Source organism: Carex rostrata, chromosome 18, assembly GCF_964058835.1.
Source record: "Carex rostrata chromosome 18, lpCarRost1.2, whole genome shotgun sequence".
NCBI classification, from domain to species: Eukaryota; Viridiplantae; Streptophyta; class Magnoliopsida; order Poales; family Cyperaceae; genus Carex; species Carex rostrata.
In genome coordinates this window covers 2,161,488-2,178,750 of record NC_135935.1, presented here as the reverse complement: position 1 = coordinate 2,178,750, position 17,263 = coordinate 2,161,488, and the positions used below count along the sequence as shown (strand labels likewise).

The 17,263-nt window shown below is 34.0% G+C and overlaps 3 protein-coding genes across 4 annotated transcripts; all 3 read left to right on the top strand.

Annotated features, from left to right (window-relative positions):
- Nucleotides 1-741: 741 nt before the first annotated feature.
- LOC144569349 (Mediator complex, subunit Med10) lies at nt 742-4,555 on the top strand. Its single transcript, XM_078319652.1, has 5 exons — nt 742-1,102; nt 2,333-2,413; nt 2,516-2,618; nt 3,939-4,028; nt 4,176-4,555. Exons 1-5 carry the CDS (start codon nt 876-878, stop codon nt 4,245-4,247), a joined length of 573 nt encoding a protein of 190 aa, XP_078175778.1. The 5' UTR covers nt 742-875; the 3' UTR covers nt 4,248-4,555.
- A 3,668-nt stretch (nt 4,556-8,223) lies between these two features.
- LOC144569350 (protein translation factor SUI1 homolog) lies at nt 8,224-11,027 on the top strand. Its single transcript, XM_078319654.1, has 5 exons — nt 8,224-8,366; nt 9,420-9,517; nt 9,794-9,999; nt 10,138-10,191; nt 10,693-11,027. The coding sequence occupies exons 2-5, from the start codon at nt 9,481-9,483 to the stop codon at nt 10,735-10,737; spliced, it is 342 nt and encodes a 113-aa protein (XP_078175780.1). The 5' UTR covers nt 8,224-8,366; nt 9,420-9,480; the 3' UTR covers nt 10,738-11,027.
- A 1,828-nt stretch (nt 11,028-12,855) lies between these two features.
- LOC144569850 (CRIB domain-containing protein RIC10-like) lies at nt 12,856-15,962 on the top strand. 2 transcript variants are annotated; one of them, XM_078320323.1, is made up of 5 exons: nt 12,856-13,082; nt 13,414-13,492; nt 13,638-13,747; nt 14,682-14,760; nt 15,476-15,962. In XM_078320323.1, exons 2-5 carry the CDS (start codon nt 13,435-13,437, stop codon nt 15,715-15,717), a joined length of 489 nt encoding a protein of 162 aa, XP_078176449.1. In that variant the 5' UTR covers nt 12,856-13,082; nt 13,414-13,434; the 3' UTR covers nt 15,718-15,962. The 2 variants fall into 2 exon arrangements, with proteins under 2 accessions (XP_078176449.1, XP_078176451.1); XM_078320325.1 differs by lacking the exon at nt 12,856-13,082 and having other exon boundaries at nt 13,410-13,492.
- The last annotated feature ends 1,301 nt before the right edge of the window (nt 15,963-17,263 follow it).

The window sequence follows — 17,263 nt, the reverse complement described above, 5'->3', positions numbered from 1 at the left end:
TTATAATTATTACCAATCATAATTCAAAAAATTTATATTGATTTTAACACTAAATTTAACTCGAATTACAAATCAAACATCCAGAGAGGGGCAAAAAAATTTACAGGGAGGGGCAAAGTCAATCAGTACCAATAGATCACCACTAAAACTCGAAATCTAGGGAGAACGGCTGCCCCCCTGTGCTACAGTAGATCCGCCCCTGCACATCCACAGGTAATCAGAATTCGTATCCTCTGAGGTAACAAAATATTTATGTTTGAATCACAGCAATCAGGCCAATCCGACCGAGATGGAACGCAAGTGCCACATTAATTGTCGTGCGAATTAAGATTGGACGGTCCAGATCCAAACATAAATATTCGGTTACCTTAGGCGATACGAATTCCATATAATCAGCATAGTGAAAGAATAACATGCACGAGAAATTAATCCGCACGGTTAATTCAATGCTTTTATCGGAACAGAACCATTAGTCCTCGTCCTTTCCGAGATGATGTTCCCTAAACTCGGATCATTGTATTAGTACGAGAGGTTCACGCTTTCATCGCTAACCAAACCATACGCCTTTATTTTGCCTTCGACCCCATCCTATACGATATATTCCAAGTGCACGCAATAAGTAACCAAGGCAATAGTATCTTTCCCTTCTCAAGGACGGGACGGCGGAGGGATAGTCTTTGAAATAAAAGCTTCTACCCCTGGATTTTTCTGAATTTCATTCGAAGTAAGAGAGGCCTGTCCGATTTTTGGGCGATTTTCTTCTATTTTTCTGAATTTCACCCCTACGTCCAACCCATCTGAGTACATGTAAGAGAACAGAACAGCAGTGTAAACAGAATTGGGAGCCCAATTCTCAAGTCTTCTTTGGAAAAGATATGGAGCCATCACCGCCTCACTCCGCCGCCGGAAACGGAGGCCTCTCCGGCGCCTCCCTCGCGGCCGCAGCCTCCTCCGCATCCTTAGAGTCCGGCGGCGATGATGCGAAGCAGAACTTGGCGCAGGTTACAGAGTCGATCCAGAAAAGCCTAGGCGTATTACACCAGTTGTACCTCACCGTCTCTTCCTACAACGTCTCCTCTCAGCTTCCACTTCTCCAACGATTGTATGTCTCTCTTTTACTGTCTATGATCTCTCGTTTTATTTGCAATACCCCTTTGGTATTAGGGTTGTGGTTTCCCTTTTCTCTGGATGTGTACAAAGCTAGGATTACATTGCTTCTGAAACACCATTTAGTTGAGGCCTAAACCGAGGGATAAGGGATTTAGTTATCACTTTAGCCGTAAAGCGCAGAATAATTAGGCCTACCTAAGATGTCATAAGTCTAACTTAAACCCCCTGCTCGGGTGGTTTAACTTTATTACATGTGTGAGGCTCGTTATCATTGAGAGAATCCTTTTTTCCTCTCTCTTCTGCTTAACTCGAAGTGTGCCTCCATCTTGTTTCCATTGTTTCCGTGTTCCCCTCTCTATCCTACTAGGTTACAGATGGCGTGAAAAAAAAATGATGGAAGAAAATGAGGATATTATTAAAAATAATAAATTTATATGAGTCATTAACTATGGATAATTTTTTGGCAATTAAGAAAGAGAAGGAAAGTTGGTGAGCATATTAGATACAATAAAGAATAATGGGGTAACTAAGAAATTGAAGAACTCTTTAAGGGTACATGAGAACCACAATAAAGCTTTTGCTGAAGCTTGAGAAAATTCTTGGTATCATTAAATTTTCGGCACCTGACAAGTGGATACCATCACTCTCCTGTTAGGACCTTATCTGCTTCTTAAGTGTCTTAATCCTTTCACACGCCTCGACGGTTTCTCCAACCCTTTCAACCTCCCTTGAGCCTCGATGAAGCTCTTATATCTCAGTACAGTTTCTCTAACCAAACCCACTGCAACATTGACACCAGCTTGCCTTGGAAAAGAGGGAAAAAGAAAGACAGAGAGAATGTGGCCTCTTAGGAGGAGAGGGTGAGAGCAAAAGCAGCCCAGTCTAAGAGAGCAGGCTAGGTTTAGGATTGTACATAACTGGGAAGAATTTGTCGCTACCACACATTGAACTCCTTATTCAGGATTCTTTTTATCTTTTTTGAATCAAATGGTCTGAATTGTATCCCTATAATTGCTGGAGGAAATATGAAAATGAGGATTATGATCTCATTCAAAATGAGGAAGTACATTAAGTCAGCTTTGAGGATAATTCTCTTCCAAATCCACTGGACAAATATTTGTCACTTTTTTACTGTTATAGCAAAGTAAGCCATCTCTGACCTGTATGTTTGAACGTGGCACAGTAGTTTCTAACTTGTTGTAAATGTGTTTTTCTATGCCAGAAATGTCCTCGTGACAGAGTTGGACACTATGCAGAAGCTAGCAGAGAACTGCAAAATCCAAGTTCCGATGGAAGTTCTCAAGTGAGTCACCTCTGACTTGGCACTGAATTTTTCCAGGATAACGTGCTGTTATTGTTTTGCCTGTATTACTTGTTAATGCTGTTTGCTGTTTTGAAACTGTAGTCTCATTGATGATGGGAAGAACCCAGACGAGTTCACAAGAGATGTGATAAACAGCTGTATTGCGAAAAATCAGATCACCAAAGGGAAAACTGATGCTTTCAAGGTATCTACAAATGTTCCCTTTTTTGCAGCTTAGACTCAATATTTTGTCTTATTTGCATGGGAGGCGCTCATATTTGTCAAATTTTGAGCCAACACTCTTCATGTTTTGATGTGTATGCTAATTTTTTGATATATTTGCCAAACATGCAAAGCTGTCAGGTTTTTATCACTTATGGACACATTTCACTTGACTTCTGCATAGGGGTGTTCATTGGATCCAGTTTTTCAGTATAAATGGATTGGTTCGGTTGAATTTTGAATTACTTACAGTTTTTTTATTTTTGGTTCGGTTTAAAATTTTCAAGAGTGAGTCTATGGTACTATGCATATTACGATTTAGCACCGTGCTACGGCTCTATATTCGAGTTTTCAAATCCTAACGGTCGATCCGAACCGTTCATTTTGTTCTCCATATTAATATGTGTTTGGAGACCAAATTTTACATTTTTTGAAATTTTTTTACTATTTTTTTAGATTTATTGAAAATCACTGTCTTTGATGGTCCAGAATTTTCAGATCAAGTGATTTTCTAAATATAGTAAAAAAATTAAAAAAAATGTAAAATTTGGTCTCCAAACACATTAATATGGAGAATAAGATGAACGGTTCGGATCGACCGTTAGGATTTGAAAACTCGAATATAGAGCCGTAGCACGGTAACAACCCGTGATATGCATAGTACCATAGACTCACTCAATTTTCAAAACCGAAAAGACTGAACCGATTGAACTCTATATAGTTCAAATTCATGCTTTATATATAATGTTTGTAATATGAACTTATATGTTGGTTTGGATATTTTAGAACATCGACATATTTGGTATGGAATTGAACAACTTATGTATGTAATGTCAACAACTTTTATATATAATTAATATTTATTTTTATAATTATTAAATGTATTTGTGTGTGTATTGAGCTTTGACCTCTTATCATTTAATCTTTTCTTATTCCGGTTCAACCAAACAAACTGATATTTACTTTGGTTATTATTCGGTTGACAAGTTTAATTCGGTTGGTTGGGTATATTTTTTATAATCGAATAAAATTTTGGTTTGACTATTTATATTCGGTTTTAACCAAACCGACCCAATGAACACCCCTACTTCTGCATGCCTTTATTTAAATAATAAGTTGAAATTGTTGTACAATCATACCAATAATATATATCTCTGGTGCATGAAGCTTACATGAATTAATTCTGAATCTTTGTTTTATGTATGATACAAAAGAATTCGTGACAATTTATTTGTTACATGATTATGAATCATGACTAGCTTTACATTATTCTTTTTTTCTGTCCTTCCCGTGATGAATATAGGGTCTGCGCAAGCACTTGCTAGAGGACCTGGAGCAAACATTTCCTGATGAGGTGGAAGCATATAGGGAGATACGTGCGACCTCAGCTGCTGTAAGTCTTAAAATTCCAAACGAAAACCTCAAATAGCTAAGAACCTTTAATGACCTTAATATCATTATTTTCCTTAACTGTGTACTGCACAGACTTTTTTCTTTGAGCAAAATGAATTAATGCAAGTGCCCATCTTGACTTGTGTAGGAATCAAAGCGGCTAGCTCAGTCGCAAGGTAATCTACCTAATGGTGATGTGAAGGTGAAGCCGGAGCATTAGGGATTAATTTCCAACTTTTCAGCTATGCACAGAGCCATTGTGCAATTGGGCATATGCTGTGTGTCATATGGAATGTTATTTAGTGTTCCATTTTATTTAATAAATTAAGAAAATAACTTGAACCGACTTGTGCTAGTGCGGAATGTCAATACAGGTAATGGAAGAGCTTTGAGGTGTGGTTGCAGGTTATAGGGGACTGGCCATGTTACTTGATATTGATACTTATTTGTAAGACTAGAGCATGATTTTACTTGCAGTTTATAACGAGCTGCTTAATAGAAAACAACAAGTGAGCTGTCATGACTCAAGCAACTAGTTTAAATGTCTAATACTATTGGTTGTGGCACTCAATGTATAGCCAGTTAGGATTCCAAAATGCTAAATAGTTCATTTAATAAGTGCTCGTCTCGAAATCACAGCAAATGAATGAATGATCAGTTCTTACCTGAATTTGTGTCTAGGTTCTAGGATATGTACAACTCAAGTAGCTCCACTTGCTTTTATAATCCTTATATTATGTTTGGTCTGGGGATAACAATGGCTGATCTTGTTTAAGACATTTTCATAAGATTGCATGCGTGCTCTTGTTTTTATGGCCTAAACTAGCAGTAAAATGTTACAGTACAACAGAACATTTGCATTAACGTTAAATTATGCTTTTGAATGAACACACGTTTCCCCTTTTTTGGCAAAATATTTTGAGAATGAAATGCATAGTTGATGATATCATGATGGTATCGGATTTAAGATTTGTTAATGACAACATTGTTGAATTTTAATTAACAAGTAAAGCTTCAGATAAATCTTACTATATTTAAACGATGGACGACAAATCTAAATTTTTTTATAAATTGCAATTATTTATATAATATTTGAAGGGTTTAATATAAGATGAGGGATCCAATTACCACAATTTTGAGTTACCACAAAGTTATGACAATCATTTTCTACATTTTCAAATTCCAATTCATCGATCCAAACCGTTCAACGTGATCTCCACAATAAAATGTGCTTCCCATATCAAATTTTACATTTTTTTGAGTTTTTTTACTATTTATTAAGTTGATCTTAAAGCACATTTTATTGTGGAGATCATGTTGTACGGTTTGGATCGACGAATTGGAATTTGAAAATGTAGAAAATAATTGTCGTAACTTTGTGGTAACTCAAAATTTTGGTAATTGGGAATGCGTATCCTCAGCATTAACTCAAAAAAGAATCGTTTGAGTTAATGAATCTCAACCGTTTGATTTCAAACGGAGCTAATCCGGATCTTGCCTAAAATATAGAGGGGCCTTTAATATTAGTGTGGATCTAATCCGCACGAATTTTAAAACAAATCGGATTCCCTTCTGAGTTAATGCAGAGGATACAAATTCGGTAATCGGATCCCTCCTCTTACACCTTGTTTGGATGGAGAGTAGAGGGAGGGAGGGAATAAAAATGAACAAAAACTTTCCATTGACTCGTGTTTGGTTGATAAAATTATGTTGGATGTGAAGAGTACGAGAGATGAAAGGTTTAACCTTGTATCATTATAATATTAGAGCTGAAAATGAAAGTTAGATAACATTGAAAATTTTTCTGTTAAACTACTTGAATAACACGTTCGGAGATTTTATTTGAAGTACAATTATCATACTTCTTAAAATTATGCCTAGTTAAATTAGACCTAATTTATGAATTTGATGGAACAACTAAAGCCTAAACTTTTTATTCTATAATTTAGACTTTGACCAAACACCATTTACGGGAATAATTTCCTCTCTGGTGTTACCTTTTTTTTTTTAAGAGATTGGTGTTACTTGTTAGGTGATTATCGTACAGTTGAGAAAATATGTACATCTTCTTTGGAAACTTTTATGAGTGGCACGTAGACGAGAAATCAAATCAAATCAAATTGTCTGGGATTCATTTGTCCTGTTCCGCCGACCGCCGCGCAGGACAACAATCTCCATTCTGTTTCTCTGTCTTCAATGTGTCTTTTTTTTTCCTTGTTTTTTTAAGGAAAGTCTTCAATGTATCACATGCTTTAAAATTGACACAGATTCTTTTATGGTACTTAATATGTGTCATTTTCAATAGTCCTTTTATTTTATTTTCTTACCAAAAGGCCTGTTGTGTGACATGTATTGATCATGTGACGTATTTCTTTATGTGACATATTTTTTTAATTGAAAATAGTATGTCATGACATATCGTGTAAATTAGTATGGTCAAGTCTCTTAACATGTACGTGATCAATTATATCAAAATTGTTTCTTTATTATAATTTATTTTTTTAATATTTTCTTATAATTTAATTTGTTTAATATTTTTTATAAAATAACTTAAAATCTGCAACAACAAAAAAACTAAACATGGCTAATCAAATTAAATTTTGATCATAGTGTGACGGCACGTGATATGTTCTTTCGTGTGATTGAATGTCTTCTATTTTTTTAATCAAGTAATATGAAAAAAAAATAGTGATGTGTCATGACGTGATCAAATCACAAATTATTAGTCATATCACGTCAAGTCACGTAACACTTTACTGTCACTAACATTAACAGATTCTTTATAGTATTCAACGCATGGCCAAATATAGATCATTTTCAAAAGAGGAGGGTTCAAATGCCTCCATGTTTTTGTGCCTCCATTATGCCTCCATCTCTCTCTATTATTTTCAAAGTTCAAACAGTCGATCCGAACCGCTCAACCTAACCTCCATACTAAAATATGTTTGGAGACCAAATTTTATATTTTTAGGAATTTTTTTACTACTTGTTTAGATAGGTACAAAAATACTGTTTTTAGATGGTTCAGATTTACTGATTTTGTACCTATCTAAAAATATAGTAAAAAAATTTCTAAAAATATAAAATTTGGTCTCCAAACATATTTTAGTATGGAGGTTAGGTTGAGCGGTTCGGATCGACTGTTTGAACTTTGAAAATAATGGAGAGAGATGGAGGCATGATGGAGGCACAAAAATATGGAGACATTTGAACCCTCCTCTTTTCAAAAAGAGCCTTTTATTTTATTTTCTCAAGTTAGATAAGTTTATACATTGTTATCTAATTTTGCTTTTTATATAACTAGGTGACGGAATATTGTATGTATTCTATGTACATGTATTTATAAAAATATTTTGTAAATTTGGATAAATAGATATGATCAAATTATTTTTTAATTCCGTATTAAGATAGTAAATTAGTAATTAAAAACCATCTTTCAGTGATATCTTTTGTTATGTGCTATGATCGCTCTGTTATCTTTTCAGGAGTTCAAATTAGTTGAAATTTCAATCCATATTTCTGGATCGTGAAATCCTATCTCTTCTCTCTCTCTCTCTCTGTCTCTTATTTCTCTCTCTTCAAATATTTGAGGAGAGAGATAGAGAGAAAGGTGAGATTTTGTTATAAAATCTGGAATTAAGATTTTAGCAGATTCTAATTCTCCTTTCAGACACCTAGAAGGCTACAAATGCCATTTCAATTGATACATAGAGTACACGTCCACAGGTAATCAGAGTCTGTATCCGCTGAGGTAACAAAATATTTATGTTTGGATCACAGCAATCAGGCCAATCCGACCGAGATGGAACGCACGGGCCGCATTAAATGTCGTGCGAATTAAGACTGGACGGTCCAGATCCAAACATAAATATTCGTTTACCTTAGGCGATACGAATTCCATATTTCCATATAATCAGCATAGTGAAAGAATAACATGCACGAGAAATTAATCCGACGGTGGTGGAAAATCCGCATGGTTAATTCAATGCTTTTATTGGAACAGAACCATTAATCCTCGTCCTTTCCGAGATGATGTTCCCTAAACTCGGATCATTGTATTAGTACGAGAGGTTCACGCTTTCATCACTAACCAAACCAAACGCCTTTATTTTGCCTTCGACCCCATCCTATACGATATATTCCAAGTGCACGCAATAAGTAACCAGGGCAATAGTATCTTTCCCTTCACGTGGACGGCGGAGGGATAGTCTTTAAAACAAAAGAAATAGTTTCCTCTACCCCTGGATTTTTCTGAATTTCATTCAAAGTAAGGGAGGCCTGTCCGATTTTCGGGCGATTTTCTTCTATTTTCAGAGCCCGATCTCCGATCTACACAAAGGTATCAATTTTTTTCTCGCCTTTTATTTATTTCCGTCTTTATTTTTGTTTTGTTGATGTAATCAGCGTCAGAAGTGTTGATTGAAGTGCAGTTGAAGTCCCACGATCTATAATTGATGGAAAAAAATTTGCTGTTAATTGTATATATCCTGGCGGATGTTTCGCACCATCTTGTTTTATTTTTGAAAATACTGGATCAGGTATTTGATTGGTCGTCCTTTGTAATCTGCTTCTGAAAATTGTTGTTTATTTGCGGTTGGCTGAATTAATATTTTTCGCACAATAACTATTTTGTTCTTGAAACGAATTTTCTTCGGTTTTTTTATATCTTGGAAAACTAGGGTTTTTTATTTTAATAAAATTGCTAGGTAATTTCTTACTTTGTTTTTAGGTTTGTAATCAAATCCGCATGGGAGTATTATGTAGCCATCATACACTTTTTTGTCTAATTAATTGGATTTTAGAAACAATCACACTCTACTGCATCATTTTATGGTACAAAACTACAAATTTATTGAAAATGAAAAGGCAGTACTAATTCAAAAACAAAGGGTTTCCGATTTGACACAAGCTTGTTGTCTCTCTCAAAATCGTTCATGATTTATTTATGCTCATGGTGTAATGGATGAGTAGCTTACTATTATGAAGAAAATTAAGAAAAGCAAAACGACAGATGTTAACTATTGTAAATTGTTTTTAAAAAATCTTATGTATGTACTTTTGATGGTTTTATTGTAGCTCCATTATGTCTCTGTCACTGATGTTTTTTGTATGTATATATTTATAGTAATCATTCTGGTAGTAGGATTATTGGTACCAGCTGGTTGGTACCACATTCTTGTAAAACATTATGGTTTCTAATGAAATCAGTGGGTATCTCCCACTTTTGTCAAAAAAAAAAAGAATTAATGGATATCAATTTAATTGATGAGAAGAAATGCGATATCCTTGCATGGAACATCTAGTTAATTATTTTAGTTTCCATTTCATTCATTATTTATAACTAAAAGATAATTCATGAAAATAACTTGGTTGTAACTTTTTTCTTACTCAGAGACAAGGCCAGAGTTATTGTTGCTTTCCAGTTCAAGATTTCAAAAAGAAGCCAAGAGTTCATGTCTGATCTTGACGCAGAGCTGCCAACTGCTTTTGGTATACAAATATTGACAAACTGCTGGTCTTCTTATTTGTGCAAATGATTAAGTAGATTGATGACTTTAATTTGTAGAGAACAAGGCACAGAACTTAGATTGTAGCATTTTTTTTTGTTGATTGCATACTGAAACATTTATTGCATTGTCTAGTAATAGTTTAAAGGATTTGTGTGGACCTATAACCAGCTTCAAACAATGTCTTCTTCTCCAGTTTCCTGAAACAACGTTTAGTTTTCCTATGTACTAACAATAGTTGATTATGTAATGGATTTAGATCCGTTTGCGGAGGCAAATGCTGAGGACGCAGGGGCTGGATCAAAGGAGTATGTTCATGTTCGCATACAGCAGAGGAATGGTCGCAAGAGCCTGACAACTGTGCAGGGACTGAAGAAGGAATTTTCCTACAATAAGATTCTCAAGGACCTCAAGAAAGATTTCTGCTGTAACGGCACTGTTGTCGAGGACCCCGAGTTAGGCCAGGTTTGTGTCCTTCCTCTCTATGCATGTAACTCTGTGTCTGCACATATGTGCTTTGGTACCAGAAACTCCAGCTAATAGCACCTTTGGGTTGCCTATTGTGTTCAGTGAACTGAATGAGTTATTGGCCTAAATATATAGGTTATTCAGCTCCAAGGTGACCAGCGCAAGAATGTTTCCAACTTCCTTATTCAGGTACTACCTCCAGTACTTATTTTAAGCTCTCTCTCATTTATTATCATGATTGCATCTCTGTATAAAATGAAATTTGTACCTGCACTTGGCTTAATGGGTAGAGCTGCAGAAAAGTTTTTTCAATATTTGAATACAAAATTCTGACGTTATTGGAGAATTTAAATGGAATGTTTATCCTGTTCTTTGTTAATTTAGTGTAATATAATTCATATTTTGGAACTTCTGTAAATAAACTAAATTGAATACTGGGTTTGTTTCATTAGTGTTTTGCATTTTCATTGTTAAATAACTTATTCAAGTGGAAGTAGATACTTCTGAAAGACAAAATTTGCAAATTGGGTGAGCACTCAATTATTCACACTTGATAGTTGGGGTACTTCTGTAGAATGATTTTGAATTTTGTAAGTTCCTGGGATAAATAAGGGCTTTTTTTGCAAACTTAATAATTTACACTTTTGCCGTGGTTATCTTATCGTTTTCTTTGAAATTGTTGTGCCACAGGCTGGAATTGTGAAGAAGGAAGACATCAAGCTTCATGGTTTCTAAAGCTTCTTAGATTGGCTGGCTTTGAAAGTGAGCAATATATGTATAAATAGTAGTCTGAGAATATTTGATATCTGTTTGTCTGATTAGATGATGTTGCTTATATCCTCTTTACTTTACTAAATGTTTCCTAGCATTATGTGGCTTAAATCTCTAGCAATACTGGACCAGATGGCATTGTACCATTTATACCTTGCTGTTTTTTTTGTCATTTTACTGTGCTGTATCAGTTTGCTTTGTTTTTTAATGAGACCTGGTAATAATACATAGCTTGCATGCCTTCTCTTTGGTAATACTCTTTGATTATTGGTTTTGTTCAAGACTTGTTTTGCCTCTGGTTGATATGCCCATCAATTGTCATTTCCCAAACGAAGGGGAGTTCAGGTTTGTTAGTACTCTTTGTTGTAAAAACGTATTCTTAGATAGGAGCTGAAGTCATGGATCTACCTATTTCATTGTATCAAGTGCATTTATTGAGTTCTACTTAATCCAAGTCCAGAAAATGATAAAATAGCAACGGTATTGAATTGATAAAACCTTTTCTTTGCCTTATTGGAGAGTTGGCACAACACCATTAGGTCCTCCTGGAGCCCGGTTTGTGCTATTTTGATTAGGCGTGTTGTAAACAACGGGCCACATAATAGACGTGTTGTGAACAACGCAGACAGCTGTGATTCTTTAATAAAACCTGCAAAACCTCCAATATCCCAATTCTTTTTTAAATTCAAAAGGATATCTCAATAGATTGCTTAAAAATAATATTCCGTAGGCCTGATCAGGGATCCCTTTGGTGAGGCACATCGCTGCGAGAGAAGAATCAGGCAAGCATGTTAGGCACATGACTGTTCCCTACCAACTATTCTTTAGTTTAAAAAATAAGGACTGGAATAAGTAATAACAATCCGGTTAATTAATGCAAAGAGTTATGAAGACCTGGTTTTCAATCAAGACCCTCGCAATGTGGATGTTGAACTCTTCAAGCAGCTCCCAACTAATTACTTGACAACGCATAGTGCCTAGCTTTAACCAGTGAATGTCATGTTATGTTATATATTAAGAAAATATAATATCACTTTTTTAAATGTATGAAGAACTTTGCTAAGTATTTAGCCCTTGAAATTAATATATATTTTTTTATTAAGAACGAAAGATGACATTTCTGAAAATGTACTTTCGTGCCGAGTGTTTGTTTACTTAGTTTTTCAATAAGAAAATGTGCTCATACTGATTTAGCAAATGAGTCGATCGAGTAGCAAGTTATATATTTGTTTATTTAATAATAATAATAATAATAAATATTATTATTATTATTATCACCATCATCAATAATCCGACTATATTGTAACTAACGATTTACTGAATAACGTTTTCACTATTTTGAATAGTGTGAGAATAACATTAGTTTCATCCGAATAACAGTATTAACCTATTATTCTTTTTTTTTTACTTTTTAAAAATTATTATTCTTGCGGTATTTCTTGATATATCAAACGAGTCAAGTAAGTTTAATCCTCATCTGGCAGTTACATTATTAAGTATTGCGTTGTAAATTAATTTAATAAAATTTGGGATAATATATATTAATTCCAAAACTTGTTAATAAAATCTCTGGAAAACGAGTTCCCTCTTACTTTTGGATACATAAAAGTTCTTTCAATCAAGTTGGATGGACAGACTGGGCTTAAGCAGCAGCAAATATATTATAGTAAAAATAAATAAATATACAACTAAGAACCGTGTGTGAGCAAATGACAGAAAGAAAATAATATTTAGATATCTCCTTAATTTAATATCACATTGAAAACCTACAATCGTACGCAATTTTTTTTTTTAATTACGACACAAAATCGAAAGGTTGTAAGAGTTATATTTTCAAATTTATTTACTAAATTATCAGATGAGAAATCCATGGTGCATAGTGACTTGTAACTTGAATGATTGATACATGACATAAAATGATCACTTTGATTTATTCAAACATTGTAGTAACCCTTTCAGATGAGGGTTCAAACTGGTAACTTTATGTACCAGATCAGACCAAAAGAAAATTCCAAGGGTCATGTTGGAATTATACTGCTTCCAAGCTTAATGGGTTAGTTCTTTATCTTTCTAGACCCAAATCCAACATCCACCTCCTCTCTTTATCCTTACAGCTTATACATATAATAAAATTGTGAGTACAAGTTGTAGACAACCTATAAAATAATAGTAGGACATGTCTAACTGGTATAAAGCCTATTATATCAGAAATTATTAGAGATGCATGGCCACGAATCTGTTCTTACAGATTATCCTTTGCTGAAGAAACTTCTCTGAATTCAAGCAACAGTCTCTGCATCATCACAAAGGTATTTTGTAAAATCATGCTTAGCAAACTTCTTAGTATATCAATGCAAGACATCATATCTGAATATTTGTTCTTTTTTTTTTTCTTAATTCACTCATGATAAGGTAACACCCCCAGAAGTATCTCTCGTAGAAATGCATCATTTTATCGTAGATATTTTTTGTTGAGCTTTTTCCTTAAGTGTAATGGTGATCATAGACATATCATTGCCAACTTATATTGATGCTTTGCTCACTATGTTCTTAGGTGTTTTTTGGTACTAAAACCTTTGTTCATCTACGCAATTGTTTGTTGTTAATTTGTTTCTTTTTCTTAACTGAATGCTTGCTAAGGCGGTTCATCTCACCCAATATATGTCTACCAAGTTGAAAGGAGTCTTCAAGGGACTCAAGTTGATCTCTCAGATATTTGGTAAAAATTGATACTCTCTCTGGGTTTTTTTTATCGATATTTGATCAATTTTCCTTGTGTGAGACACAAACTGAGTATATAGATGAAAAAAGTTGATAAAAAAGAAATGACAATTCTTAATTTGTGTACATAAATTAACTTGCAGTGGTAAAAGAATCCTCAAATAATATCGAAATTGGGCATCCAACGGACGTGAAACATGTTGCGCATATCGGTTGGGAAAGCCCGACTGGCCCAAGCAGCTCTCCTAGCTGGGTAATTACTTACCCTCTTTGGCCATGTTTGGTTGTGGAGTAAGAGGTGGAGTAAACCCCTTACTCCACGCTTAAGGAGCCAAACGAGAAGTAATATAAGCGGTTTAAGATGGAGTAAGATTTGAGCTAAACCGGAGTAACTTACACCACCTAAAGAGGTGGTTTAGCTTACTCCACCAAACATGATTAACTTACTCCAGTTCAGCTTGGAGTAAGAAATTTAATCCGGTTTAACTTTACTCCACAACCAAACATGACCTTTATTCCTACAAAATTGTTTGGCCATCTTGTTCCTACTAGCCATGTCCATTAAAGTTGATTAGGGACCCCAATTCTACATTTTACTTCTGTTTTCCTTTTGAGAAAATGGTGCTATATATATTCATACAACCGGTTTCCATTTCTTTGCGAGAAAACCAGAACATCATCTAGAGTTCTCAATTAAAAGATAATACTTTAATGAAACAGAGGCAAAGTATATGAATATTTTCTGTTGTTCTAATTATGTCGATATGCATTGATATTAAAAGACACAAGGTATAGAGGAGGGTTCAAATGCACCATAACTTTGTGCTCCAATATGCTCCATATTTTTTTTTTTATCTCCGTTTTTAAAGTCCGAATAGTCGATCCGAACCGCTCAACATAATCTTCATAATAAAATATTCTTGGAGACCAAATTTTATATTTTTTAGAATATTTTTACTATCTTTTTACATAGGTATAATATCACTTTATCGGATGATCCAGAATCTCTTTAAAACCGTGATTTTGTATCTATCTAAAAAAAATAGTTAAAAAAATTCTAAAAAATATAAAATTTGATCTCCAAGTATACAAATACTTAATTTTTATTTACAGTCCATCTTTACAAGTTTATGCAAATATATAATTTCTACTGAAAGATATAAACTATGATTTGTTTATTAAAACAGTTGGGAGACTACTCCAGTACCATGGGCACTCCGAGTAATTCCAGAGACGTCTCAAGAGAAACCTCCTGGACTTCTCAAGGTATATCATCTTAATTATCCCTTTATTTTTGATACATCGTCTTCTTTCATTGGTTTCAGGTGTAGTAAATTAGTGATATAATGTTATAATGAAATTTTTTATCTTCTTTTTCGTTTACTATACCTATTTTTTTTTAGTATATATTTCGCAGCCTAGTGTGTTGTACTGTCTGTAGAAAAACAAAAATAATTAGAAATACACTGCATTATGTATATAAGTCAGAGGAGGAAAATACTGTGGTAAAAAAGAAAAAGAAAAAGTCATTTCCAAATTAACTACAATTCGGTTAACCTTTATTTTTTCCATAGTACACATTTTGTGTGGACAGTAATTTTTTAATTTTTATTGTGCCGAAGTTGGAAATTTTTTATTTTATACTGAGAGACAAAAATATTGGGACCCCACACATATAATCGTTTGTCAATTAGACAAAGTATAAGACCACCGTATATGTATTAATTAAACAAGTATTATTATCATGGGACACCACTACATGCATGTCTATACCTAAAAAATAAAGCAAATGACTGCTAAGAAGAAATATTTCATATTTCCCTTAAAAAATATCACTTAATTTGTAATGAAAACTGTCGACAATTGTCATTTAAATATAAATAAATAACATCACTTTGCTCAAGAAGAAAACTTGAGCAAATATTGAGGATAGCACGTATTGATCTTGTATTTTCTATTTCCTTTTCTTGTCAAATGACAGATTTTGAACAGTCTCGAGATGGATCAGTATATAGTTTATTTTCAGATACCGCTTGCTCAGAGCCGGTGCCTTGCCCCGACATACCAAAACCCCCGAAAAATACCAGAAGAAAAAAATCTAAGTCGAAGGCCAACTCGCCCGCTTCTTCAGCAAGATCTTCAAGGTCGTCAAGGTCTAAAGAATCATTTTCCACCACGGTCGAAAATTTCAACGACTTAAGAACTGAGATAAGATTTGTATAAATTCCAGACTATGTAATTGTATTTTTTTTTCAAATTCCGTTGATGAAGTTATAACCAAAAAGAGTGGCGTGGTGCAATGATAATTGGTTTGTTGATTAATGATTATTATTTGTCTATTCTTTGAATGATCGTAGATATTTGGTATTCATTCTTTTGCGATTAGAATGGTTCAACATTGTTGTAACTCTTCTGGGCAAGATTTTGGATTTTATTGTTAATAGTTATGAAGCATATTATAATTACTGAACAATAACAATGACAATTTGAATCGGTTAGCTTAAAATGAATTTTAACTACTTACCAGTTACCACTAACAATAACATTTGAATCTGGATAATTTCTATAAAACCAGAGGCGTTGAGAAATAACATTTGAAGTCTCCTTCTGTTTCCTTTTTATTGTATTTTATTTATTCAAGTAGGCTTTTTACAACCTTTCGGACTTCCAACTAATGATCACTTACGGGCTGAAATAAGATACATTTGTTATTTCCCTATCGAACATATGGTCCAATGGGCCTCATTTATATGGGCCGAGTATTGAGCCGGATTAATATCCAGATCAAGCCTCAAACATAGAGAATTCTTGAAAACCAATACAGAGTAGAACTAGGGTGTTCTTAAGTTCATCAAGTCTCTTAGTGAATTCAAGTCTAAAATCTATTGAATCGGATTTAAACAACGGATTCAAGCAGTTAAAATTCATCTATTTTTATAAGTGATGCGTCTACATGTAAAAAAAATTTAATTTTGAAATTAATTTTGCATAGAGTCAAGTGGTCAAAAAGCGTTAAAGAAATAAATGCATTAAAATTAATTTATTAACCTTCTAATTTTGACCACTTGACTTTATACTAAATTAATTTGAATGTTTAAAATTTTTACATGTAGACACACCCTCGTAAAGTAGCCGGGTTTTAACGGTTTGGATTCGTTGTTTAAAGCTGATTCGATGAGTTCACTAAGAAACTTGGTGAACACACCCTAGTTCTACTCGACCAATACATACATACTCATATGAAGTCCGTCAGATCCCTAGATCAGTTTGAATGATACTTTTTCACTTGAAAGACCGTCCATTTCTTTCTCTTTTTTTTCCCGATATGATCCGTCCAATTTAAATTGAATTAATTGTATAAAGATTAAAGAGGGATTCACATGTTTAAAATATGCGTTTATTTTTATTTTAGTAACTTAAAATTTAAAATTTAAATGATACGAAAGAAGTTATCTTTTTGAATCGATCAACTATTCAACTATCAACATCAAGAGATTTTTGGCTCACTATGTTTGAGCTAGCCTAAAACAATGTCGAGGCTCACATTGTCCCGCATAGCTGGAGGCATTAGTAATGGAGTGTCTGTACCAGTACATTGCAAAGAGGTATTTGCTAGATGATATGGGGATTTAGTGATCCACTGTGGAGTGGTCTAGGAGGTTGTTTATTAGGTATCAAAAATCAGTACTTGACAGTGATCTTGTTGAGGGCTCGACTGATCTACGCACATGCGAAATGAACCATCCTTCTTGTGCACGAGTGTTGGGAC